This window comes from Setaria viridis, chromosome 5 (assembly GCF_005286985.2).
Source record: "Setaria viridis chromosome 5, Setaria_viridis_v4.0, whole genome shotgun sequence".
In the NCBI taxonomy this organism is placed as follows: Eukaryota; Viridiplantae; Streptophyta; class Magnoliopsida; order Poales; family Poaceae; genus Setaria; species Setaria viridis.
The window spans coordinates 33642153-33668410 of record NC_048267.2 but is presented as its reverse complement, the minus strand read 5'-3'; the positions used below and the strand labels follow the sequence as shown (position 1 = coordinate 33668410).

Genomic DNA, 26258 nt, shown 5'->3' with positions numbered 1-26258 from the left:
CTTTTTCAAGGTTTGGGCTTTTCTAAACTCTACTACAAAAGGCTCATTGGTTTACATGATATAATGACCACTTGTTCTTTACAAAAGCTTCAATTATGATCCCTCTTGAACCGAAGGAATAAAAAAAAGGGAATAAGAAAGACACGTATGCTGATGTCATGTCTAGCTGGATCCTTAGATTTTTTTTTTCTGGGTGCTTGTTTGGAACAAGTGGAACTTCACATGTAATATGATTTCCGTAGGAGTACTATAAAAGCCTCGTGATCCTAACAGGGTCTACGAATTTGAAAGAGGAAAATCCATATAAATGCGAGTGACTTGCACTAGCATTGAAACAAAATACTTGCGTGAAGGGATAAGGACGCAGTACGGCCAGTAAAGGCATTATCGTCACTTTCTCGCCCACAAGAATAGTTTCTCCAGAATACCTATATTGTTTTCAGTGACCAGACAAATACGTTTCTTTGTTTTCACTCGCTGCTGGGCTTCAATCAAACGATTTTGCAAGCAGAAACTGTTCGATTGAACACCCGGATTGGGTCCATCCAGCTCCCGAGTCCAAGCATATTGATTAGCTCAAACAACTGGGCCGGACGCAAGCATTTCTGCTTATTCTGCTGGGTCGTTGTTTGCCCTGGTACGCATCAAACCGGACCAAGTCCAAATATAAGAACCTTAGGCCTAACCAACCATCTTGTTATCTTTGTACTTGCTGATGTGTAACAACAATTGGAGCCCCAGATATAGCTAGAAGAGGAGCCAAACTGGATACAAACATGCCCAGTACAGTCGCCTTGGCGAAGATCGTGGCCACCTCAAAGGCGGAGCCAGGAATTCTAATTAGGGGTCGGTCAAACACGATCAACATATTATTCTAATAACAGGACAGTCAACGTATATATAGATGAAAGCTCAGATTACACTACATAAAACCAATGATAGGGGAAAAAACTATAGGAGCTTGTCTAACTCTACGTGTCCGTATATCATAGAAATCATCAATACGTGTACCAGTTGTGAACTTGCAATCTCCTTCTCAATGTATCAAGCATTCTCTTAGAAAGTCACCCCCAAAACTTTATTTCGAGCCTTTTCTCGTAAAGATTACTCCCTACTCCTTCCGTCCCAAAATACTATTCGTTTTGGCTTTTTTTAATACATCTATCTTGCTATGTATCTAGAAACAGTATACATCTATGTACATATTAAAAGCTATGTATTTAAAAAAACTAAAAGGAATACTAATTTGGGACGGAGTGAGTACAATCTATCAGCTACATGAAGTCAAAGAACTAAATCAAAGTGAAATTGACTAAACAAAATGGCTTAGCAAACTGTCACCTAGTTACGTGGTAGCATAAGTTGCAAGCAATAAAATGAAATTCATTGGTAGAAATCTTGAGTTCTTGATCTCACTGGATGCTTGAGCCTGATCGTACGAGGGGTGATGATTTGGGATTTCGTCCTTATTTCCGGCAATTAGGTCAACGGTCATCTTCGGCCTCGTCACCCATGCAGCTTGCGCCTACGGACCTTGTGTTGTGGTTGTGTGGTAGGGTTAGGGATTCGACAATTATTAGGGAGACGAGGATAGCAGCAAAAGTGTAAAACTACCAGTCCATTCGGTGCGCTGCAGTTGGCTGCCGTTGGGCTTCGGAGCGCTGGTCTAAGCCGTTCGAGCGGCTGCGCCACCGACGCCCGTCGCTTATCGTGCCTCTCGCCTCCCGTCCTCATCCAAATCCCGCATCTTGCCCCCTCCGTCGCTCCCTCTCGCTCCGGATCCGCTGCCGCCGCTCCCTCGCTCGCGCCCGCTGTCCGATGCCGGCAGTCCGTCGCGTCGCTCGCTCCCTCGCGCTTGGCCGCTCGACGCCGCCGTCGCTCCCGCATCTCGCCTCCTCTGTCGCTCGCTCTCGCTCTGGATCCGCCGCCGCCGCTCCCTCGCTCGCGGCCGCTCTCCGCCGCCGGCGGTCCGTCGCGTCACCCGCTCCCTCGCGCTCGGCCGCTCGACGCCGCCGTCGCTCCCGCATCTCGCCTCCTCCGTCGCTCGCTCTCGCTCTGGATCCGCCGCCGCCGCTCCCTCCGCTCGCCCGCTCCCTCGCTCGCGGCCGCTCTCCGCCGCCGGCGGTCCGTCGCGTCACCCGCTCCCTCGCGCTCGGCCGCTCGACGCCGCCGTCGCTCCCGCATCTCGCCCCATCCGTCGCGCTGCCCGCTGGCCGTATCTGTCGATCCGTCGTCTCGCCCGGTCCGTCACGCTCGCCCGTCCGCCGCCGTCGTCGCTCCCAAATCTCGCCCGCTCTCCCCCCACCGTCAGCCCCTCTTGCTCCATCCCCTGGCGGCCGGGTCCCTCTGTTGGTCGACCTGCAGCAATCGGGTAGATCCGCACGGGAGGCCTCTTCCGCGCCGGCGGTGGAGTATTCGGACCCACCGCAGCGTCGCAGCAACGGGGGTCAACGCGGCCGTCAGGGAGCATCGTCGCCGCCAAGCACGGCAGGCGGGATCCGGGCTGTCCGCCGCGGCGGCGCTCACAGTGCTCCCCCCTCCCCAAGCAACCCCCCACCCCCGACCGCCTGGCAACTAGAGGTGCAGGAGGTCACCCAGAACTTCAAGGTAAGGCTTCTGCTCCATTTTTGGATGCGATAGGGTTGGTTATGTTAGTTGCCTGAGTTCATTGTACATCGATTTTGTAATATGCATTTCATTCGTAAACACCATAGAAGATAGCAACAACTTCTAGCAACAATTAACCACTGGACCAACATTACAAATTATTGCATTACTCTGGCAAATCAAATGGTTAGTATGATTGCATTAAAATAAATAGACAAAGCAACTGATTGAGATTTGAAAGCATGATGTATGAGAAGACTTAACCATTTTGCCGGTGCACTGGACAAAGTAGCCTAAGGACTCACAGAAGAAATTTCCCATTTATCAAATGTTCCTTCAATCTGTCGTGATCACCACTTACCTTCCTTCATTAGAAACTCTATCTTCGTCGGGACTTTGCTCTTGTTTCAATGAATGTAATACTGATCTCTATTTTTGTAATATGTATTTCATTATGGTTGATTGCAGGTACATACTGATCTCTGTTTTTACTGACTTTTCCAGGCGACTGATACAAGCCTAGTAGCAGGCCAACCGCGAGGAAGTACCAATGGTGCCCACACTGGCATCGTCATCCACTTTGTCGTGCTCTCCCCCACCGGTCTGCCCGTACAATTTCCGCCACAAACGTGCCAAGACAACTGCTAAGGCAAGTAACATATCCATTGATGCTGAGATTGTGTACTTGTATGCCTCCTGGTTATCCGTACTTCGATGCAATATAATTGCAGCTCCTGTGTACTCAGATGAATCATAACCATGCCAACTGGGATGAGGGCACGACGAAAACTTTGCTAGACTTGTGCATTGCTCAGAAGAACCAGTTCAATTGGAGCAACAGATGCCTTAGTAAGTTGGGATGGAAGAACGTGTACCGCAGCTTCAACCAACAGACTGGGTTGCATTTGGGCAGCAAGCAGCTGCAGAACAAGCTCAACGCCCTGCGGAGAACATTCCTGAGCTGGACGGCCTTGCAAAACCAATCTGGTTTAGGGCACGACACACAAACTGGTGGTGTTGCTGCTGATCCCACCTACTGGGAGGACGACGAAGCAGTACGTCCTATGATAGTCCCATAAGTTAGTCGTCATCTTATTTGTACATTTCTGTTTTTGGCCTTGAACATGTACTGTTCCTTGAACATTGCAGGACACCAGTGGTGGTGCTGTCCCGCCGAGGTCCCAGCCGAGTTCTGTTAAGCCTCCACCTTTCCTCGAAGAATTGTATGAGTTGTATGGCCATGACCCCCAAGACAGGGGCACCTTGCTGACGGCAGGAGATATTCGTGAGGCGACACCTAGCGTGGGAACTGAGGGCAATGCAGCGGACTTGGACCAGGACCCCATGCCTGCTAGTAGTGCTCGTAACTTCTCCAAACGGCCGGCCCGGGAATTCTCTGTTGATAGTCCTTGGAAAAAGAGAAGTGGCAGCTTGGAGCAGTACATCAGGGACCTTTCTGAAAGTGTAGCAAAAAGGAGCCAGAAATGTGCTGACCATGCCCATGGGAAATGGTCCATGCAATGCAGCTTATAGAAGAAGATGGTCTACAAGAGGGGTCTCCGCTTTACTGCTAGGCTCTTTATTTATGTACTAAGAACCCGGATTATCGGACGGCGTTCACGCAGATGAAAACGAAAGAGGGCCGACTGAATTGGATACAATTCAACTGGGACATGTTGAACAAGTAGTGATTGTGGCATGACTTTATTTTATTGTAGTGATGTGTACTGATGGGTTTAAAAAATAATGTTTGCACTTGTGTCGGAACAGTAATGTTAGCTTATGTAACATGTCCTGTCGTTGAACATTTCGTTTTAGTGCTAGTTAAATTCCTTTCAAGTTTAATGTTGTCCATGATCAGCAATTTCTTTCAAGTTAAATGTTGTGATCAGTGATTTCTGTGAAGTGAAATGTCGTCCAGGATCAGTACTTTTTTTAACTTGTGTCAGAACAGTTTGCTTTGAAGTGATTTGGAATTTTGATGTCTCTTGTCTTAACCATTTGGACAGGTAGTTGATTAGCTCATTGGAGGCCCTCAGCTCATCACTAGGAGGAGGATTGGTTTAATTCTGTGCCAGCTGAAGTAAGGTGGAGAGGCAACTTCACTGGCACTTGACAGGTTCGAAACAAATGCATATGTATAATATGGTGCAACTACAAATGTGTAAGGTGTGTTTGCTGATGCCCCTCCGATTGTGCATGCACAGGTTCAATCAAGTATGAGTAGTGCAGAGGAACCAAACAGTGACACCGGCAGTGACAGCAACTCTGTCGTGTTCGATCTAAAGTGTTTAGCAGCAGCTGCAGCCGCATATGCGGAGGTGAACAGGAGGCAGCGTCTTGTGGTGAACCCGCCAGTTGACTTGCCATGCATGACCGGACGGCAATGGGTTGAGCTCAATCTGCGGGAAAGGTGGCGGTGCTTCGATAATTTTCGTATGTATCCCGACGCGTTCCTTCAGTTGCATGACATCTTGGTTACCAATCATGGATTGAAAACGTCGCAAGGGGTAGAATCTGTTGAGGCTTTAGGTATGTTCGTGTGGGCGTGTGCGACACAACAGGCTTGTCGTCAAATTAGAGAAAGATTTGACTGGAGTTTGGACACAACTAGTTGGAAGATGGCGCATGAGGCAAATGTAATGTTTTCATTTTCCCAGACAGTAATCGGTCCAAAGGATGCTGCTTACTCTAAGGTGAATCATAAGCTGAACCAATATGCACCGTTCTTTGATGGGTGCATAGGTGCTCTAGACGGTACACACATTCCCGTACAGGTTGGGCGTGAGTCCCGTTTAGATTTTATTAACAGAAAAGGGTGAACTAGCTTTAATGTATTAGCTATAGTGGATATGGACATGCGATTCACGTATGTAGGAGCGGGAAGAGCAGGATCCTGTCATGACATGTCGGTGTTGCGGGACTGTATGGCGGCACCAAACTACCCTCATCCACAAGCAGGTATGGTACTTGACTAATTACGCACATGACGCTGCAATTGCAAAATTTGGTGCACTAATGTTGAATATTTTTTATTATCTGCAGGACGATATTATTTGGTCGACTCAGGCTACGCAGTTCGAGAAGGCTATCTGGGGCCGTATCGAAATACCAGGTACTATTTGGAGGAGTTTAGCAGAAGATCGGCGGATACTTTGGAGGAGAAATTCAACTTCCACCATTCCAGTCTTCGCAATGTGGTCGAACACGCATTTGGCATGGTCAAATCCAGGTGGCACATTCTACGGCAAGTTCCACTATATTCTCGAGAGCGGCAAACGAAGCTCGTTATTGCTTGCTTCGCACTCCACAATTATTTGCTGGACCTTGCCGATGTAAGTACTGCAGGTTCAAACATGGTGCGAACTCCGGACTATGGGGTGTCCGAATGGGTGGCAGCAAATGCTACTCCTGATATGGCCAGTGTACGAGATTGGATTGCGGCGGGAATCTCTTTGATGTAAATGATGGGTGTATGCTGTGTATGTTAATGTTGTAATGTGTATGTAAGCAATTGTACTAGTTGTTGTGTACGTTCGTACCTTCCATTGTGTTGGTTAAGTTTGCGCGACAAAATTTGAATGTTGTACATCCTTTTACCGTTACAAATTTAAATTTGAAATGTAGCAGCGCATCCGTAGGGAAAACAGGCCGAAAAATCCTAAGTAGCAGCGCTGGGCAGCAGCTTCTCCTGCCGCTGATCAGCTGAAGCCACAAGCAGCAGCTAGCAGCTGCGCTGCGCAGCTTGCAGCAGAAGCCAGCAGCGGCAGCCAGCTGCAGCGCTGCCGAGCGGCCTGTACGTGACTGCGACCTGTCACGTGCTTTTCCCTGCATCATTTTTTTCTGAGGAACCTATGGCGGACAAAGTGCCAACCTGAACAATTATATTACGCATGCCCGTATACACAGATTTGAGAAATGGAGAAAATGAAAGAGAAAGAAATGTTGGTGTCACCCCGCTACATCAGCTATCCTTACACTCCATTGCTATATTCGATGAGGCGGGGTATCACCACCTCATCAGGCATGCCGAAGTCGCACGACCGTGAAATGGTTTAGGTGCTGGAACCACACTTGACAGCCTACCCGTGCTACCAGGGGCCTGAACCCTAAACGATTCAAAACAGAATCAAAGAAAGTCGCCCTCAAAATCTTTCCCAATCTCTTGGGATTCGGGCCCCTCCCATACAGTCACAGGCCTTTCCCGTTTCCTGCGACAGGCGATAAAAGCAAGCAAAGGCAGGCAGGGGAGGGGGGCCACACCTGCCGCGGCACCGGCAGGGTTCAGACACAAGACAGAAGAGAGAGACTTCAGACTCTCGGCTGCAGCAGCAGAGGGGGCATTCTACTAGCAAGAAAAGACTCGCTACCGCCGCTACTGCCCGTTGCTGCTTTAAAGCGACGTGCACACCGCGCACGCGCGACGCCGGAACCGAGCTCCGCCTTGATCTTGCTCGGCGGCTCATGCTGGCGCCTGGCTGGCCTCGACGCCCGGCAACCGGCATGCACAAGCAAGACCCACGCCCAGCTGCCAGAGGGCAAGGGAGGGATGCTTTGCTTTCTCGGAGGCCTAGCCGCCTGATCCTCCTGTGAGATCAGAAGCGCCACGGCTCAACGCCGAGAACCAGCATCGGCAAGTCGGCAGAGGGTTGCTACACGCATGCGTACACTGGTATTACTACACGGGGGAGGGAGAGAGAGAGAGAGAGAGAGAGAGAGAGAGAGAGAGAGAGAGAGAGAGAGAGAGGGGTGCTGCTCGCGTGTGGGCGCGCGCTGCTGCGGCGCTGGCAGCGAGCACTGTGCAGCCGCGCACAGACTCGAGAAAAAGCAGCGGAAATAACTGACAGCCATGGCTCATTTGCTCCCTCCTTTCCTTTTGCCCCTGCTCGTGCTCGCTTCTCTCTCTCAGGGGACCCCTCTCTCAGCCATACAGAGCACAAACAGTAGTAGGCTGCCCCTTCCAGTTGCTTGGTTTTAACTCCGCTTTCCTTGTTTGGGAGACACACGGGCCTCCCCCTTCCCACCTCGCGTGCTCCCTTGTCGTTCCTCGCTTCCCCGCCGCCCCCAGCCCCAGCAGTTGCCGTGCTCGCCCGAGCCAGTGAAAGGCCGTCGAGGACCAGCAGCATGGCCGCGGATGGGCCCCACGGAGCTCCAAGGAGACCGCCATGGCCGCCTCGACACCACGGGGTGGATGTGGAGGAGGAGGTGAGCCCCGCTACCTAGACTTTTGGTTCCAAGTCCCAAGTCTCCGGTGCCACTGCATTTCCATCGCGCTGTCTTTGTTGTTCTTGCGCTTGTTGAGCTGTTCTTGTTCATGGCCAAGTTCCAACTTCCAAGTAGGTTTGCATTTCAGGGGCTTCTTGGAAGCACATAGATGAATCATGAATGCTATTTCTTTAGATAGGCATGGCCGCATGGGTGTACTCCTGCATGGCTGCATGGTCAAGTGGAGGTGGAGGGGTAGCTAATCTTCTTTCGCAGCATGACTTTGTTGAAATTAGCTAGCATGAACGGGAGATTCATGGATCCGGGATTCCGGGTTACCAAGATGAACCACCTTTTGTTTTAGAGAAGATCACAAGATGAGCTACTCCAAGTACTTGTTGTATATTTTGAGTTGACTGTTGGATTGGTTATTTCTTTGTAAGTATACAATCCAACAACACCTGGTTGCAGATTGGTGGTCACATTTTTGGTTGGGCCGCTCAGATGCTTGATAGATTTGGTGAATGGGTAGTTCAGCACCGGACTGTTAGCTGCCTTTGCGCAGCCACCGGGAAGCCCTTGTGTCATTATTTCGCATAGGCTTCATATAGACGATAATCTAAGAGCCTTAGGTCGTAGATTCTGGTTCTGAAATGAGCTTTTGGCCTGGTTTGTGGTATATTTAACTCCTCGAAGCTTACACGATTTTACACGTGTCAGGAGTCAGTGTAAGGAATAACCTAAGAGGGTGAGGGGTGAACTAGGCAACTTAAAATCTTAACCTATGACTTTCACTACTTTTACAAATCATGCTATCAAGATGTGCAACTATGGTTGATCTAGTGTGAAATTCTCGTCCCAAAATAAATTTTGCAACGTATAGCCAATCCTAGCAAGCTAGTATACTAAGAAAGTAATGGTACACAAGTTGCAAGTATGAAATGCGGAAATGTAAAGGAGGGGATGAGGAGAAGCAAACTCTTGACACGATGATTATCCCGTGGTATCGGTAGGTACTAAGCCACCACTAGTCCACGTTGTTGAAACACTTACACAAGAGTATTGCTTTCTGATCACCAAGTCTCTTCCGGGACACCCCTTGACTTGCCACTAAGGCTTGGCCACTAAGGCTCACGCCAAGTTTTTTGATCACCTTGATGCCGTCTCCACTAAGGAGCTTCTCCATGAAGGAAGGGGGTCTCCACGTCCTCCGCACATAGTCGTCGACGTCACTCCACACTAAGTTGGAGGGTGGAAGACTTGTCGGCGAGCCACCAAGACTCCAAGGCGCCGGCACACCTTGTACAATGGTGGTTCACTCTAGAACCTAATCACAAGGTAGGCACACCTTGCACTCTCTCTTCTCTAGGCATATCCTAGCACTAATCACTTTTCTAAGCTTGTGCTAAGCCTTTGATGAATCACTTAAGCACTTTTGGTAGTTTGGATGTGTTCTTGATGTGTCTTGCTCTTCAATGGACTCCTGCACACTTTAACTTCATCCAACAACGTCAAATGGGCGAGTGGAGGGGGTATAAATAGCCCAAGGCATCAAAGAGCAGTTGCTCCAACGGCTAGTTAAAGTGTACCATCGGATGTTCCGATAGTCTATTTTGGCATGCATCGGAACATCCGGTGCAACTAGCCGTTGGCTCCTCCACGGCCAACTTCTTCAAGAATTCATCTGACGCTTCATTCGATGCCTCCATCGGATCATCCGGTGCTGATGGTTTTCTGGCCAAAACCTCTCTGGAACTTCCCGAAGTATATATGTTTCGTCCGGCGCTTCCCTTGGCCTACCATTGGATCATCTGGTGCTATAGGTTTTTTTTCGTCTTCCAAGCCTTCCCCTCAGAATTCATCCGAAGCTACTAGAAAACAGGGCATCAAAACATCCGTTGGTCTTGACTTAGACAGTCACCTGCAGTTGTACCAATTCGTCTGATGCTTGCACATCAAAGATACCGTTATTTGGATTTTTCTCTGTCATTTGGACACTTGAATACCATAGAATAATTCTAGATACCATAGCTTGCTCACTTGAATACCATAGCTTGGAAACTTGAATACCATGATTTGGACCTTGCCATGATTTGGTTTGCATTCTTAGGACCTTGAAAACCTACAAGGTACATGCTAGACAAGGCATTAGTCACATAACTATGTTGTCACTCAATCACCAAAATCACAAACTATGGCCTAATGGGGCCATGTTTGCTACAGTAGGTCTGAACTCAGCTCAAATTTAGTTTTAATCCTCTTAAAGAAAAATCAATCGTCATGTCAAGCTTTTGTGGGATGAAATTAGCGTGACCTTGTGATGTGCATTGCCTTATGGTGATCAGGATTAGAATGCCACTGTTTCTCAATTGCCTTTTCGTCAGTGATCATTTTTTTTGGGGGGAATGTCAGCGATCATTGAGCGTTTTCCTTTCGAGACTAACACCTTTGGTTTTAGTTTTCATACTGAAATAACAATCTTACAGTTGGTGTTTGCAATTTTGCATTCTGATCGTTACAACCCAGTAACAAACTAAATAAAAGTAATAATAAATACAAGGCAATGCTCATAATATCTCTTGAAACAAACTAAGTACAAATAGTTGTAGTTTGCTTTCTGATGTTTACAAACCAGAGCTTGACTTCTCAATACAAAGTCAGAAAATCATCTTTTAAGTGCAACAAATTGTTCATATGGACCATCACTAAGCCGTGACTTTAATTGCTTGTGTCATTTTTACTTTTGATTTTATGTACTACAGCATTGAATTGCACACCAGATAGTATGCAGATTTGATAGATTTTTGTGGACCCTAAGGCCCTTATTTGAACCAATTGTCTTTGCCTTTTCCATGTACCTGATCTGCGCGCCCTATTTATGGGCCTCCCTGTTAGGCCATGGGCCACCAACTTCCTTAATAGCCATCAATGTTTGCTCTTTGTTCTTTGCTTTTTATGAGTGTCCTAACAAACTATTTTGAAAAGCGTTGCCTTATTTGGTGACTTTAAGATGCTAACAAAAGGAACTTGTAGTACAAATATTTTTCTGCACTCTCAGCGTTCTGTTACAATCAGTGCTTTCATACTTCATAAAATTTGATTGTCAAAATGTACATATTGGCTAGATGAAAACTGTATTACTAGTATGGCATCAAGAATATTAGTACAAAGTTCTGAAAATTGATGGGCAATATTTTACCTTACACACTGTGAAAGGTATGACAGGTTTTCTGATTTTTGATAATTTTTTTGGAGAGAGAGTGTCAGCTTTGTTAACCTATGTTGTTGACATGTAAATATGGTACCAAATCTTCTTTAGCTTCAATTGATATCTATTGCATCAATCGTTTCCGTATGCAATCAGCCCTTGGCACGACTATGCGCCTTGCTGAATTTGAAAGAAGGGTCTGCCCGCCTCACACATATTTTTCTCTCTCTCTCTCCCTACACCTGAATCTTAGTTCGTTGGATCTGAATCAAGGTTGTGATCAACTCTTCCTCTCTATTATCTCCTCCCACCCCTCTCTAGCCTTATCCACTCACACATCCTCCGTGCACCCGCACCCCATCCTCCTCCGCCGCCATCCTCGAGCCCTTCCCTCCCCAACGATGATGGGCGCTCGCCCCCACCGCTATCTTCGTGTCCGGTGGCTCCTGCTGCCAGATCCGCCGCTTGTCATGACTGCTCCCACGCTAACTCGTCGCCAGTGCTCGCCTCTGCCGCCTACACCGCCTAACTAGGGGTTCACCATTGGCCCACCGCCCAACCATGGATTCACCACCGCCCCACCACCCCTGATGCGTGGGGCCACCTCGCCTCTCCACCCCTGTCACCACCGTCAGCTACCGTGCAGCCCATGAGCTCCCTCTAGGTCCGCCGGGCACAGGTACCCCGCCTTCCCCCAACCCTAGTAGTTGCCGGATCTAGAGCAAAAAAAAGGGAATAGATAGGAATGAATATGAGAGATAAAATTCCTTGGTATGGTATAGCAAAACCTTTGAAATGAAATGCAAGATCTAATTCTTTGCTGATGCGTGCAAATGTTTTGTATTACACCGAATGGGCAATAAAAAAAATTCGGGTGTATGAGAGATAAAATGCCTGGGTGTGCTATAGCAAAACTCTAGAAAAGGAATGCAAAGGTGGAAACTAATTCTTTGCTGATGTGTGCAAATATTTTGTATTATTTTACCGAATAGGCAATTTTCTGCTACAAATAGTTTGTATTACTTTACCGAATGGGCGATTTTCTGCTACAATGAAGTATTAGAGTGTGTAATGACTTATTAGTTACTATCACGCACCTTCTTTTTGTGTGCTTCCTGTAAGAGTTCCCCTGTGATTTTCCTGGGGAAACACATTTAGTCATTACTGATAGCTCAAATCTGTACTATCTATCACCATGTTTAAGTAGTGTTCGACATGAACATTTGTATCCCTGTCGATCAGGCTTAACCTATAATACTAATACCGTTCGATCAGGCGGCTGGCCTGATATCCCTGTTCCTACTATGCGTTTGTTTCCTCACCAGTAAAAAAAAAAAAAACTCGACCGGCAGGGGAAAGACTGTCCCACAGCATTGCACTGATAAGAAATCTTAGCCAATCTGGCTGAGAAAACTCCCGAACCCCGACTTCACCTTATAGGGCTGCACGGTTCGGCTTCACCTTATAGGACTGCACCGTAACTTGTGATATACTGTATTTGTATTTGCTTGACACTGCTGGTTGCCCTCTTGCAGGCCCAAAAGGTCCATGGTGATCTGTTGAGGGCAGCCTGATGATTGCCAATGGCGACGCGGCGACGCCATCTCGCCGAGGGAGGAGGGCATGGCTGGAGAAGTTGGGAATGAAGCGTCTTGGTCCGGGAGCGTATACATAGTAATTTTTTTTTGCGAGTAATATCGATAATATACCAGATAAATTTTCCAGTTTTTCAGTCAGAGGTTATTTCAACCATATCAGTAGCTAGTTGTAAGCTAGGCAAAATTCTTTCCGTGGCGAACTGTCAATTCGGCTGGAACTGCAAATTGCCTCTCCAGGATGGGCACCATTCAGAATCAGAACGCGTTTGTTCTTTTGCTATCCTAGTGAATTCCTGGTTCACCTCAATAACTCGTTCGAGCGGCAGGGTGGCCGTCCTGTGCCTGACCGGTGGGTGACCGCGCTGTGGCGCGGCGACGGTGGCGCTAGCGTGTGTCAGCACTTGCCTCGGTTCTGGGCGCGGGGCGTGTTGTTGTACCGTCTGTGAGCTGAGATTCAGCCGGTTCAAATCTCCCATGGTGAAAAAGAAGATAGATTTGGCTCAAATCGTACGAATCCTCGGATGTCTTGGCAACGTGCGTACATTCGTACTCTGGGATTCACATCTTTTCACACTGTCAAAGTTCTCAAGGCAAGAGTGGATAATTCTTCAGGCAGCAAGCAAACCAGTGTGCTCCTAGCTAACAGCGTACAGGAAATTTGAAATCGCCAGCCAAATAGGTAATGTGAATAACTTTCGAGTCTTTACCATCTGGGAAACATCACTTCGTCGTCTACCGTCAGCTATGCCACCCTTTCCGACGGCGCCCTCTTGGCAGGTGCTGCTCTGTCGCCGTTGTAGGTTCAAACCAGGCATGGTTGGCGGTTGGGACATGCTACATCCTTTTCTGACGGCTATGCTTACCATTTTACTTGGATAACGTGATCATATGATTATGAAATGCCAGTTAAATGTATGCCCACCTCAAGTTTCTCATAGCCTTGGACAGCAGGAATTTGGTTCCATACTTCCATCTATCATGAATGCCTCAAGGAGCACTCTGAATACTTGCAATGGCCTTGTGAAACCTTACGGCAAATAGTTTGGGCTATTTGAGCAGCACAATACATATCAAGTCATTCATGAATACATGGTAGGCTGTTTTCAATGGCAGTAGATGGCTGGATCACGTTAGCCTCCTTCATGGAGGGCGACTCTAGGAGTTCATTGTACAGATCAACATCTAGATCTAGAACGATGCATTTACAGTAGAGTACTGCTGGTTCTTGGACGATAGATTAAGTAGTAGCCATGCCGCCTTCGGTCTTCTCAAAAGCCTCCTTTCAGTATGTCCACTCTGGACAATTTTAAATTGGTTAGGATGATGAACTCATGATACTAAAAAAAGGCAGGAAAAGCATTTGATAATTCAGGTAATATAAAGGCTCTAGGATATTACAGACACAAAGAGTGACACTGACTCTGCATTAATAAGCTAAAATACATATTTGTAATGCTTACTACTATCAAGGTGCCAAATAGTTCTAAATAGTTCTATACACAAACGTTGTACTCCGGTAGGCAAATATGCATCTGTACATTTTCCATTCTTAAACAACCTACAAGTAGCACCCTATGATAATTTTACAGGCTTTACAGTACCATAATAGTTCCAGACATAATTTAGGTTCAAACGCCTAGTAAGAAGTAACCAGAGCCTTGCAGTGTCATGCATCGATCAAAGAATCACTCCTAAGAACAAGAAGGTGGATCCAATGGTATAAAACAAAATGCGAATTGACACGTCACCATAACCATGAGGACTATCCTTGTACTAAAAATATAATTGATTGTTGCTTCAAGGAGGATAGATAAATTTGCATTAAAACAATGACTGAAAGTAAATGATTAATTTTAAAATTAAAGACATAGCTTAAACTAGTTGGCTTCAAGAATTTAATAGCTATGGCCTGGAGGTCTCAGTTCCTGCAATGGTGCTCCTAGTTTCCAACAGCTAATAAAATAGTTTTGCAGGACTCTGTAAATAGGGACCATGCAGTACAAACATGAAACATGAGCTTAGATGCACAGATAACATACCCACAATTAGTTATATTATGACAACTGTTGTTATAAGCACACAACTTTATTTATACATAATTTTATCGGTAAAACTTGTCAAGTATATTGGATTGCCAATGTATACTATTTTCAGGAGGTTGTTATTCTATTCTCATCTTTTGAGGACATAAGCTAACTACCACTCTACAAACTTTGCAAATTCTAGAACTACTATATTGTTAAACACCTTAACTGCGCCTCATAGATTTGTGCTTTAGTGCTTGAGTTTTTCCCATGCAGACAAACAAATGCCAAGAAAGTATACACAACTAGCTTCTGCGAACTTTTCTTATAAAAGATCTCTTAAGTCAATTTTTTTTCTCAGCAGAATATCTCGTGCATGCACAAATTCAACAAAGGATAAGATAAAATGATAGTATTCAAAATAATTGGAAAGCAGTGCAGTACCTCCAATGTATTCACCTATTTTGGCTTGGCACCACAATCAGTTCGTCACCGTGCGGTGCTCCATCATTTGTTTGACCACTTAAACCAGCAACTGCAGAAGCACATGGGAAATGGTTATTAAGTAAACATCAATCTTTGCAACAGCTAGACAAAGTATCCGCTAAAACTCAGTGATACCTTCTGGGTCTTCCTGTAACCAATCTTGTGCACACACTAATCCCTGAACCGTTGAAGGGTCCATAGTACTGAGATACTCATTTAGTGTACGGGCTTCACTGTCCAAAGGGATGATAGATACAGGAATAGCTAAAATATCACGAGCCATTTGTGAAAGTACAGGATACTTGGCTGCAAAGGTCTTCCACCATCCCAGGATGTCAAAATTATCCTGATTTCCCTCTTTTTGACGATAAACTGCTTCCTCAAGATACATATCCAAGTCAGACTTCAAGGATTGGCCTGATGATGTCTCTTGTATATACTGATCAAGTCCTCGTCGAGCATCAGATAATGTGATACGAGAGAAGGTCTTCGAATCATCCCCATTGCTGTACATAGAGCCCATGCCAGAGCTACTGTTTCTAGAGTAACAGAGAACAGATGGATTCTTCCATGAATCTGATGACTGGTGTTTGTAATCATTATACAAATTGTTAAAAGTATTCTGGATGACATCTAGCATTGTCTTCGCTGTAAATTGCTCATCAGCATAAATGAGCCGAAAGAAGTATTCGAGGGACTTCATCTTGTAACGAGGATCAAGAATAGATGCAAATGCCATTACAGGCCTTGTGAGATCCCAGTAGCCCTCAAATTTAGAAAGCATCTGACCAGCGACTTTGGCAACAACAGGAGATGGACTATTGCGCCAGGTTCTCAAAAGCACATGGATCTCGCACATCTCATTAAAATAGAGGTTTGCAGTTGGATTTTCCACCGGAAACTTCTCCATAGCATGGTAGACTACATCTAGTATTTCAGTGAGGGCTTTCACATCAGCCCAGTCAGAAGCAGCCAGAAAAACATCATAGTGCCCTTCCTGTTCTGCCAGGCGCACAAGCACATCATGATAGTAACATGCTGACTCAAACATTATGTAAAGGGACGACCAGCTATCAGGAGAATCAACAACTAACAGCTTTTGATCCATATGCAGTAGCTTTGAGATATCTTGAAACTTTTGGAACCTTTCAAACTTGACATAGTTAATCATCTTGCGAACTCTATCGGTTATATCCGATGCATGTTCCCAGCTTTCTTGGACAGTGAGATTTAGAATATGCGCACAAGAGCGTACTTGGAACAAATCTCCATTTAATAGAAGTCTCCTGGGCTGCAAAACTCTGAGAAGCTCTCTGGCAACAAGGTCACCACCACTGCAGTTGTCTAGTACAACAGCAGCTAGTTTTCTGTCAATACCCCAACTATGCAACTTCTCTACAATGAGATTAGCAATCTGATCAACTGCAAAAGGTGCCTCCATATGCACAAAGTTAAGAATTTTTTTCCTAATTTTCCACTCATCATTGGCATGATCAATGTAGTGGCAGGTCAAGCACATGTATTCCATCTGTGTATTTGACTGCCACATATCAACTGAGATGCTAACCCGGCAGGGGATCTTCAAGAGAGAATCCTGTAGCTTAAGCTTCTCACCTTCATATATTTCCATGCTATCAGCCCTCACCATGTCATACGACACCATCCTAAACTGAGGCTGAAGGTTCTTGACAAACTTTTGGAAGCCCACATCATCTACCATAGAAAACCGGTAGCCATGCTGAACAATCATGTGCACAAGGTCTCGGCGGCTGAGTTCTTGATCAAAGTGTGTGCCCTCATTATCATTGTCCTCGCCCGAGGCATGGCCCTCACCAGATCGCCCATCAGCAGAGGATTTGTTGTGGTGAATACGGCGCACGACAAGCTTCCGGCGCTTACCAGCACGTCGTGTGGAGGTAGTCATGCAGATGGCGAGGTGGTTGCGGAGGTGCGTGGTGCCTGACCGGCTAGTCGCCGTGAGCTGCTTCTTGCAGTGGTTACAGACAGCGACGCAGTTTCCATCGGCACGGCGCTCCTTTGTGAAGTCCTGCCAAACCGCAGACCGCAGCTTGCGCGCACGAGGATTGTGAACCGCAGGCGCAGGCACCACCACATTGCTCACTGGGCCAGCAATCGGCACTTCCATTGCTACTGGCTCCAGCATTTTACCGCGTACACGATCACCCACTGCAGCAAATCCAGAGAAGCACATCATATAACAATAGCAAAGGAAAAAAGCTCTCAATTTTCTCTCTTTACCAGAAAAAGAAGAGCAACAAAATCCAATACTGAATGCATATATCCAACTGTACCTTTTGTCATACACTGGAACGCAATTGGTAGCCTTTCACCCATAATAACCAGACCAAAATCTTGCCGAGCTCCCTCCTAACTCACGCAAAGCTAGCTTGAATGCAAGCACATAGCTACGTCTCTGCAGAGACTGCTGGTATGCTTAGCAAGCACATTGCACAAGCACTACTGAACGCCTATGACACCAGAGACACCATTAATGTTTGCTCCAAAAATGCAAGCTGCCATGCAGTTTAGTGGAAGAGAAAAAACACAAGCACCCCCACCAAATACACCTTACGCATCCCGCGCAGATCCCCAATCCCACAAAGCTACCACACAATCAACTACAGCAAGCAAGCGGCCTCGCATTCCCCCGCCAAATCGAAGCCCAGAGGGTCCAATCCCCACACACTCGAACAGTCAAACCCCAGGAATCGGGCGTGAAATGGCCCGCAGACCGTGCCTTTTAGCTAGGGTTTATGGCCCGGGTAAGCGGATCCGGTAAGGGGGGAACAGGCAGGAGGAGGAGGGAGAGGATACCGGGTGGGGGGAGTGGGAGACTAACCTCGGCGGTGGCGGCCGGCGGCGAGCGGTGGTGGATCGGGGTCGGGGGGAGGCGACCCGTAACCCGATCCGGCGGAGGACTTAGCAGATCGGAGCCGGGGGCGAGGCAGCGTGGGTTGCGACCCATTCGGGCGTGCGGGGTCGTTGGTTTTGCTTGCGGCGGCGGGTTTCGGGTCCGGGCCTGCGCAAACGGACGGCTGCGATGCGACCCAGGCGACCGCGATGTGGTACGGTGGTTGGGTGCTCGGGTTGGGGCTGGGCGCACGCGCGGAGGCGCTGCAAACGGAATCCAAGCCCGTCGACGGAATAGTTTGGGTTGAATCGGATTCAACTAGGTGCATTTGGTTGGTTCGGAACTTCGGATGCCTTCTAGTTAATCTGTGCATTTGGTTGGTTCGGAACTTCGGATGCCTTCTAGTTAATCTGTGTTCGGTATTAGTATTAGCAGTGGACCCTAACAATTTCTTGTTAGTAGGTTATAATTGGAGACATGCCATTATAAACTGCTGTTGAACGCAGCAATTTCGTACCAGTTAAAACTGGTGTTGCACGCAGCAATTTCTTAACTAGGTAAATTATCGTCGAGTATCTACTGGATTCACGAACTGATGCAATGTTGCCTTCGGCAAACAGCATGAAATAGTTACCCGTTGCAGAAAGCCTTATCCTAGGCCATACATATCACTAGTTCAAACAAAAACATCATAAAAGCAAACCTACACATGCGGAAGACACAACAAGTCGAAACCACGTTTACATCTTCGCATTAAGATAAAATGGCCATTGAGAGCATAATAGGAAAACTTGAACCAAATACAATAGTGCAAGTAGGCTACAGGACAGAGACTTGAAGCAGAGGTCTAAGGTTACATTGCCGAGAACAAAATTTTGAAGTGTTTTAAAGTGTCTCTAGCAACATCGCTCTGATTTTGGCCCTCAGCTCACTCGGCACTTCAGTTACTCCCTGAGAAGATTGAGCAGTGTCACCAGGTCGCTTGTCTGATTCAAGCTTAGCACCTGATGTGCTCGGGGATACTTCTAAGCGACCTTGAGTCTGTTCACTCTGATCTTGCTCTTCCTCGTGTTTCCATTTAGAACCAGAGCGATGTTCCCTCTGGTGCCTACGTGACCTGTTATGCTCTTCATCATCTGAGTAGCGATCATCATCCCTGTGCCTATTCCTTGACTTGGAACTCCGATGCTCATGCTCATCTTCTGAAGAGCTATGCCGGTGCCTACGATGTCCGGATTCTCGGTCCTTGGAGTGCCTCTTGTGCTTATGTTTGTGGGCATCCTTACTATGCCCTCTTGAATGCTCCGAACGGTGCCTCTTCCTCGAGTGCTTATAGCTTTCTTCTGATTCATCTTTCTCCTCGTCGGACTCTTTGTGATGTTTCTTTCTATACTTCCGCACTCTGTTCTGTTCATCATCAGTGTCTTTCTCCTTTGTCACGTTTGAAACATCAAATTCAAACGGAGCAGAGCTACCTTCACGTTCCTTAGCCTCAGGTGGTGCATCAAGTCCAGAGGCATTTATATCAGCAGGTGTGGCCTCGGAAGGTTCATCCGTTTGATCAGATACTGCAGCCAAATCATTCATCTTGTTTCCTCCACCCTTTACGATTGCAGCAAACATCTTTGCACGCCGTAGCCTCTCAGCTTTCAGCTTCTGCTCCTTGGTCATGGAAGCTTCAGAAGAATCTGCCTCTTTGGAAGCTGCAACAGCAGCAGCTTTCGCAATAGTGTTTGCAATCCAATCATCATCAATAATTCCAAAACCTTCCTTTTTAAGCTGTCCACTACTTGTAAGTGAAGTATCTGCCTCACTATTTGAAATGTGTTTCGACAGTGCATCTCGGTCCTGTAAAGATGAGAAACTTCCAAAGCTGGAAGAATGATCATTACTACCACGGATGTGAATATCTTCCTTCTTTCCTTTTATGGTGTTAAGTGAGTCATTGGCAGCACCAAGCCCACGAGTAGCCACCATTACAATAGCAGCAGCTTCATCTGCAGTGACCCTCCGAGGAGGTTCCTTTTTGACCCCACGAACAGGATGGAATATACCCTTCTTCCCTTGTTGATCATACAACTGCTTCTCTGATGGCCCAGCTGAGCTTCCGTCAGAAGCACTGGAGACCATGCCAGTAGTTGGTCGTGCATTGCTTCTGGTTCCTTCCTTGCCATAACTGCTGCCTTTGTGCTCCATCGAGCTTCTTCTGTCGTCACGATCACGAGAGCTTCTGTCGTCACGATCACGAGAGCTTCTGTCGTCACGATCACGAGAGCTTCTTCTGTTGTCACGCTCACGAGAGCTTCTTCTGTCATTGAGCTCACGGGAGCTTCTGTCGTTGTGCTGACGAGAGCTTCTTCTGTCGTCGCGTTCGGAAGAACTTCTTCTGTCCCTTCGGTCAGAAGAACCTCTTCTGTCATTGCGATCAGGACTTCTACCATGTGACTTGGACTGCATAATAAATAAAAGATAGAGAAACAAACCACAGTTAAAATTTGCGAAGGGATTGTAGCCAAAAGGATAGATTGCCTAAGTAAAAGAAAACAATACTCATTTGAAAACCTGACAAGCAAAGTAAAAAAGAGATGCACTAAAGCAACAATTAACCAAGGGAATTGATTCTAGTAAACAAAATAGCCTGTGCAAATCATGTCCATCAAGATGAGGAACCTTCCCAAAACAAACAGAAAATATTTCTTATGTAGTGCTTCAACAAGTATGGCACAACATAGCTACACTAAATCATGAGCTGGGTGTCCACGTTACAAGTGCCCCATAAGACATGGGAGAACATTAAAAAAATAGACATTATAAACTTGAAAAAGCAAAGCAATAGCAAAGAGATGCAGAAAGCAGCAATTAAACCAAAGAAAATGATTGAAGTGAACACAAGACAGTAGTCAGCACAATATAGATGACCGATCTTGTAGTTAAGATAAATATTTTTGTAGTTTGTGATGACATCAACAGAAACGAGAAGAAAAAGGCTAAGTGGTGCATCAGTGATTAATACTTTCCACATGTGAACTTACCTGAAGTTCAGAGATCAAGTGTAAGACATCATATGCACTCTGGGGTAAAAGAAGGCACTTTTGGCAAAAACAAACCCATCAGAAATTGGAACAGCAGTACAAAAACATATCTCAATTTTGAAGATTTCATTTTTTATTAAGCAACCAGGACCAAAAAATGAAAACCAATCGCCGGACAAAAGGGACACTAGAACAATAGCAGAGTAACATGACATTTCTGAAGATGAATGCACATCAAGGGTACTCAAGATGGATACAAAGCAGCTAAGCTTACCAATAAGGCAACTATTTAAACAGGAAAGCAGCTTGATTAATGAAGAATATAGGGCCATTTTTTAAAAAAGTACAATATTCCTATCAATTGTGCAATCTTTCGAAGTAATTGTATAAGAAATAGCAACAAAGAGGGTACAATAAATTTCTTTTGGGAACTTCTACAACATGCTAACAGGAAAGGGGGTAATAATACAAATCTTTCAAGCTTAAAGCATAAGCAAGTATGCTTCAACTTACCTCTTGTGATTCCTGGAGGAATCTGAGATAATAAGAGTGGTATGGATTAGATGACAGGAGAAACGGGAACCTCCCAGTAGTTTTGTCTTGCTCAATGAGTTTTGCCTCGAACTCCTTCCCATTTGTCAGAATAAATTCAACTATTTTCTCCATCGTGCGCTTCATGAAAGATGGTGGTTCAAGGATCATTTCTTTTGTTTCAGACAAGCCTGAATTGGTGATTTGTGACTTGGCAGTAGTTGATGCTGTAATTGCATCTTTAACCTCTTCCTGCTGAGCAGCAACAGTGATGTTCCCAGTAAGCGCTGGATTCTTCTTTGCCAATATTGGTTTGCTCTTAACTGAAGCTGCTGCTTCTGAGAATGCATTCTGATTTTTCCCAAGTTCTTTGTTATCAGGTATAGTGGATGCAGGTTTTACATGTCCCAGAGCATCAGGTGTCATGCTATTTCCAGGATCCGTGCCTTTCGAAGCAGGCAGAAGTGTGCCTTCATCCTCATCTCCTGAGTCATATGCAGTCCCAAGCAATGATAAGGCCCCGCCAGATGAAGCGTGCTCACCCTCAACAATTTTATTGCCTTTATTTGTGTCAAAAGAATCAGCACCATCTTTCAGCAGTTGAGGATGATCAACAAGGTACCGGAAGTAGCTGTGGAGATTATGATCAGGCATTAAGAATCCAAATGTAGGATTATTTCCCTGCTTCACCCTTAACACAATCTCTGACTGCCCCCCATGTTCACTGACAAATAAAGCCGTTCTTGCAATTATCTGATGTGCCTTCTCAGAAGGAGGCTGTAAATTTAAAACATGGTAGAAAAACATTGCCTCAGTAATGGCTAGAGAGCACAAAAGCACAAAATCATGTCTAAGCAGAATGAATTAGTTTATAAAAAAGACAGAATGAATTAGTATAAAAAAACAGGTATATTGTATAACAACCATCCCATTCAGTTTGTTATAGGTAGCATTTGAATCATTCTAATCCCACCTGCCTATTCCTTACGTCAAGATACATTGCAAGGAAACAATGTGGATCACTAGTAGGAACTTCATCTCTGCTCGAACCATCTGAAACAGGCATTTAATCCTTAGAAGAACATATGCACCTTGGACAATTATTGCTGGATCAACTGAAGAAAATTAATAGAAGGGTCGAAGAAATAAATTTCTATCATATTTGTGGGAAAAAAGAGAAGTTAAAAGTGAGAGACCAAAGCATATACTAACCAGCTTATTCAACAAGCTGTCTGGCACATAAAATGATGGGCGATAATACGATCCCAATGAATTTGGATCGTCTGAACCAGCAGAACTCCCATATGAGAAAGGAACAGAACTACAATCACTCTGTCTGGTATCTGTCCCATTTCCTGGATAAGCAAAATATCTCAGCTAAACAATTGCTATAGAATAATAAAAAACAAAAAATCAGGAGTGGGGAAGAAAACATGCAGGCACAAATTACATCTTTCAAGCAATAGAAGAAACAAGAAACTCTTACTTGAACTGATTAAAAGATGCTCATCAATTAAATCAAAGCATCCTTCCTGCAAACTTGCAAACATGCACTTGGGGAAAAAAAATATGGGTACAGTAAACAATGCTAACCTTAAGCGTGTGCCTGTGTTACTGCTAATAGGCACAACTATGTACTTTATGAACTCTTTTGCTTGCATATTACTTTTAATTTTAGGTGATCAGCTTGGAGGTCATAGAAGGGAGTAATATCTGAGAAATTCCTTCTACAGTTTGAAAATGTTGCTTTCATTCAACAGGCTTCGATCGGAACGATGTGATTCGAACAAATTGCATGGACTTATTTTGCGTTGCATTGAGGCTTCATTCAGATGAGTCCGAAATGGTAGCGTTAGGAGTCACTGAAACTGGGCCGCGACAAAACATAAAAAAGACTAAAAGAGAAAGATTCAGTTGCCAAATCACATGATTCACACCCAAACAATATTTAGAACATGGGCCATGCGTGTTCTTAAACGTTCGTTAGATATTTGTGTACTGATATTTTAACATCATTGTGCGTACCACCTCTGTTCCTACTAGATTCCAAACCAATCTCTTCTATCTCGAACAAAAACTCATTCTACCACATCACAGACAGATGACAAACATAAGACCTCCAGCTTCTGCAAGGTGCACCAGGGCTAAGCGTGCATTCAGAACAACATTTCAAAATGTAGAACAATACATACTTCTGAAAATATAGCAAACACACAGCGAAGGGCAAGGCAGAAGCTGACAGTTACGGATACAGTAGCGCAAAATACAACAAGAACAGAGAGTAGAGGCAGGACAAAAGGAAAGATATAAATACCTGAGGGGGCCGCATCTCCGGAACCCTCGTCTTCGCCGTCGCCATCGGCGTCGGGGAGGTCGAGGTAGCGCTCGCGATCGAGCTCCGCCTCCGAGACGCCGTCGGAGGAGGGGACGTATAGGATGGCCGCGGAGTAGGCACGGCGCGGTCGAGGGGGCACACAATCTAGGAGGTGGCGGACATCGTGGCGGTCGAGAAGGAGGTCCGCCGCGCCGATGGCCGCCCAAGGGACGAGGGAGCCGCCGGAGTTGACGACCTCCGCCGTCGCGTCGTCGTCGAACAGTAGGGCGTGCCGACCCACTATCTCCAGATCCATAGTTGAGGTGTGGCTACCGGCTTCCTCGGCCTTCCGCTTTTTCCCCGAGGCGGCGACTCTGGGGATCGGAAGCTCGGCGGAGCAGTTCTAGGGTTTCGGTTAAGAATGACAAAGGCGGAGGAGATTGGGGCTTGGGCGCCGCTGGCAATCCAAGTTTACGCACGCCTTCATGTTTTTGCATTTGACCCCCTGCAGTATCTGAAAAATAGAGGAAACGTGTCCTGCCCATTCAGACGGGAATTGAAAAGCTAGCCCGGCCCAGTCCAAACGAAGGCCCACGAATGAGATGCATAGAAATTGGGCTATCCAACTGGGCTTAGAGCTAATCGAAGCCTCTTCTGTGGCCCAATCACGTGCATTTCCAAATTCCAACGAGCCGGCCACTTGCTATGCGGGCCCACAAGGCGCAAACCACGCCCATGCCAGCGCACTACCAAATCGCGGAGAATCTGGTGAGTGGGTGACGCCGTCCGTGCTCCGTCGCCCTCCGGCACCAACTTCCTCGCTACGAAAGAGCTAGCCCTCACACTGACACCTGGTCCCACCAGGAGAGCACGCCGCCCATCACGCTGGCGCTCCCATCAAACGGCTCCTGTGACTGACAGGAGTGGCCGCGGCGCGCAACCTACCCCACCCGTCATCGGCGCAAGGCGAAACCACCCTTCCAGATATTTCTCAACCCTCCTCACCAAGCACAAGCAGAGGAGGAGAGGAGAAAGAAGCCTCGCCTTTCTCTCCTTTTCCATTCCATAACCTTTCCAACCCGCACCCCGCCGCCGCCGCATCAATCGCACGCGCAGAAATCACAAGCGCAAAACCCACCACTTCCCAATGGAGAACGGCGACGAAACCCTCGCCTTCCCCACCCCCGCCGCCGCCGCCGAGAAGACCGCGCCCAACGGCGGCGTGGCGGAGGAGGAGCAGGCCCCCGTGACCCACCCCGCCAAGTCCTACGCCGCCGTCGCCGCCGAGAATCCCGCGCCCAACGGCGGCGTCGCGAAGGAGGAGGAGGGGGCCGCCGGCACCCACGCCACCGCCAAGTCCTACGCCGCCGTCGCCGCCCACGCCGAGATCGAGGACCTCCGCGCCGCCAAGCTCGACCTCGAGGGGAAGCTCGCCGAGGCCCAGCGGGAGAACGAGGCACTCGCCAAGGAGGCGCACCGCATGGAGGGGATCTTCACGCAGTCCCGGGAGGAGGTCACCAGCGCCGAGTTCGCCGCCGACTCCGCCGAGAAGGAGGCCGCCTCGCTCCGCGCCGAGGTCGAGCGCCTCCAGGCCGCCCTCAAGATCGAGAAGGGTGAGCACGAGCTGGACAAGCGCAGGCACGAGGAGCTCGCCAAGGAGGTGGAGGCCGTTCGCCAGGAGAAGCTCAAGCTCGAGGAGGAGATCAAGGCCCTGAAGGCTTCCGCCGCCACCACCACTACGAAGGAGAGGGAGGCTGCTCCGTCGGCTGAGGCCCCGAAGGAAGTGGAGGGCGTGTGGCAGGCTATGGCGGTGGCCGCGGCTATTGGCGCTGCCGGCACGGCTGCCGTCGTGCTGATCGGTCTCCGCCTCATCAAGAGGTAATCTGGTGCTCGGTTCCGCAGGAAGTTTTGCTCGGTTGCGCAGGAAGTTTTTGCGGTGATGCTGCTCGAACTGAACTGGGAGTGATGTGACTTCTATGGGTAGTTGCTTATTAGCCTACAGAAACATAGGGATCTGGAGACTGGTTATGTTTCACTGCTGTTTTTCTTCTACTAGTATCATTCTACATGCTTTTGGTGGTGACATAAAAGATGTTCGTGCGACTGAGTAACACTGTATGGTTGGTTATCTTCACGTTTATGTTACTGCTGCGGAGCAGCCCCTTATCTCTGTTTCGATCTAATAGTTTGTGCTCTGCTGGTGAGTGTGCTTAATTGAAATTATTGGCTTGGTGATGCTGTCCCTTTTGTGTGTTGGTGAAATCATGAAATTACCTCAGCAGTTGACATGTAAGTTTGTTTTCGGATTATGCTTCTTGAGGCTTGTTGGAGGACGTCTATTATGCTCATGGATTCTGGTCGTGATTCTAATACTAGTAGTA

General features: G+C 47.0%; 3 protein-coding genes, 1 long non-coding RNA gene and 1 other non-coding gene across 11 annotated transcripts; 2 read left to right on the top strand and 3 right to left on the bottom strand.

Moving 5' to 3' along the window:
* Positions 1 to 7105: 7105 nt before the first annotated feature.
* On the top strand, positions 7106 to 12898 carry LOC117857549 (uncharacterized). The gene is made up of 2 exons (XR_004640814.2): positions 7106 to 7812; positions 12556 to 12898. It is a non-coding gene; the product is annotated as an uncharacterized lncRNA (long non-coding RNA).
* A 733-nt stretch (positions 12899 to 13631) lies between these two features.
* LOC117857548 (zinc finger BED domain-containing protein RICESLEEPER 2-like) lies at positions 13632 to 18343 on the bottom strand. Of its 3 annotated transcripts, XM_034740272.2 has the most exons (5): positions 17989 to 18105; positions 17441 to 17617; positions 15264 to 17315; positions 15087 to 15177; positions 13632 to 13914 (listed from the first exon to the last, which is right to left on the bottom strand). In XM_034740272.2, exons 2-4 carry the CDS (start codon positions 17481 to 17483, stop codon positions 15098 to 15100), a joined length of 2175 nt encoding a protein of 724 aa, XP_034596163.1. In that variant the 5' UTR covers positions 17484 to 17617; positions 17989 to 18105; the 3' UTR covers positions 13632 to 13914; positions 15087 to 15097. The 3 variants fall into 3 exon arrangements, with proteins under 3 accessions (XP_034596163.1, XP_034596161.1, XP_034596162.1); XM_034740270.2 differs by lacking the exon at positions 17441 to 17617 and having other exon boundaries at positions 17989 to 18343; XM_034740271.2 differs by lacking the exon at positions 17989 to 18105 and having other exon boundaries at positions 17441 to 17953.
* A 410-nt stretch (positions 18344 to 18753) lies between these two features.
* LOC117857547 (uncharacterized) lies at positions 18754 to 24333 on the bottom strand. 5 transcript variants are annotated; one of them, XM_034740264.2, is made up of 4 exons: positions 23878 to 24333; positions 22776 to 22918; positions 21546 to 22340; positions 18754 to 20451 (listed from the first exon to the last, which is right to left on the bottom strand). In XM_034740264.2, exons 1-4 carry the CDS (start codon positions 24191 to 24193, stop codon positions 18886 to 18888), a joined length of 2820 nt encoding a protein of 939 aa, XP_034596155.1. In that variant the 5' UTR covers positions 24194 to 24333; the 3' UTR covers positions 18754 to 18885. The 5 variants fall into 5 exon arrangements, with proteins under 5 accessions (XP_034596155.1, XP_034596158.1, XP_034596160.1 ...); XM_034740267.2 differs by lacking the exon at positions 23878 to 24333 and adding an exon at positions 22537 to 22669 and having other exon boundaries at positions 22776 to 22917; XM_034740269.2 differs by lacking the exon at positions 23878 to 24333 and adding an exon at positions 22537 to 22616 and having other exon boundaries at positions 22776 to 22917.
* On the bottom strand, positions 20996 to 21059 carry LOC117859361 (small nucleolar RNA snoR101). The gene has a single exon (XR_004641160.1). It is a non-coding gene; the product is annotated as a small nucleolar RNA snoR101 (small nucleolar RNA).
* A 559-nt stretch (positions 24334 to 24892) lies between the features above and the next one.
* LOC117859030 (uncharacterized) lies at positions 24893 to 26060 on the top strand. Its single transcript, XM_034742200.2, has one exon. It carries the CDS (start codon positions 25025 to 25027, stop codon positions 25757 to 25759), a length of 735 nt encoding a protein of 244 aa, XP_034598091.1. The 5' UTR covers positions 24893 to 25024; the 3' UTR covers positions 25760 to 26060.
* The last annotated feature ends 198 nt before the right edge of the window (positions 26061 to 26258 follow it).

Bases quoted from the DNA above. Each gene is read 5' to 3' on its own strand.
- LOC117857547 (XM_034740264.2), bottom strand. From the start codon at position 24,193: ATGGATCTGGAGATAGTGGGTCGGCACGCCCTACTGTTCGACGACGAC. The intron at 22,341-22,775 runs GTTAGTATATGC...TTAAATTTACAG, and splicing joins ACAGCTTGTTGAATAAGCTG to CCTCCTTCTGAGAAGGCACA. The intron at 20,452-21,545 runs GTAAGTTGAAGC...TTTATTATGCAG, and splicing joins TCCTCCAGGAATCACAAGAG to TCCAAGTCACATGGTAGAAG.
- LOC117857548 (XM_034740270.2), bottom strand. From the start codon at position 18,328: ATGCACCTAGTTGAATCCGATTCAACCCAAACTATTCCGTCGACGGGC. The intron at 17,316-17,988 runs GTTAGTCTCCCA...GATTTGCTGCAG, and splicing joins CGCCGGCCGCCACCGCCGAG to TGGGTGATCGTGTACGCGGT. The intron at 15,178-15,263 runs GTATCACTGAGT...GTGCTTCTGCAG, and splicing joins GTTACAGGAAGACCCAGAAG to TTGCTGGTTTAAGTGGTCAA.
- LOC117859030 (XM_034742200.2), top strand. From the start codon at position 25,025: ATGGAGAACGGCGACGAAACCCTCGCCTTCCCCACCCCCGCCGCCGCC.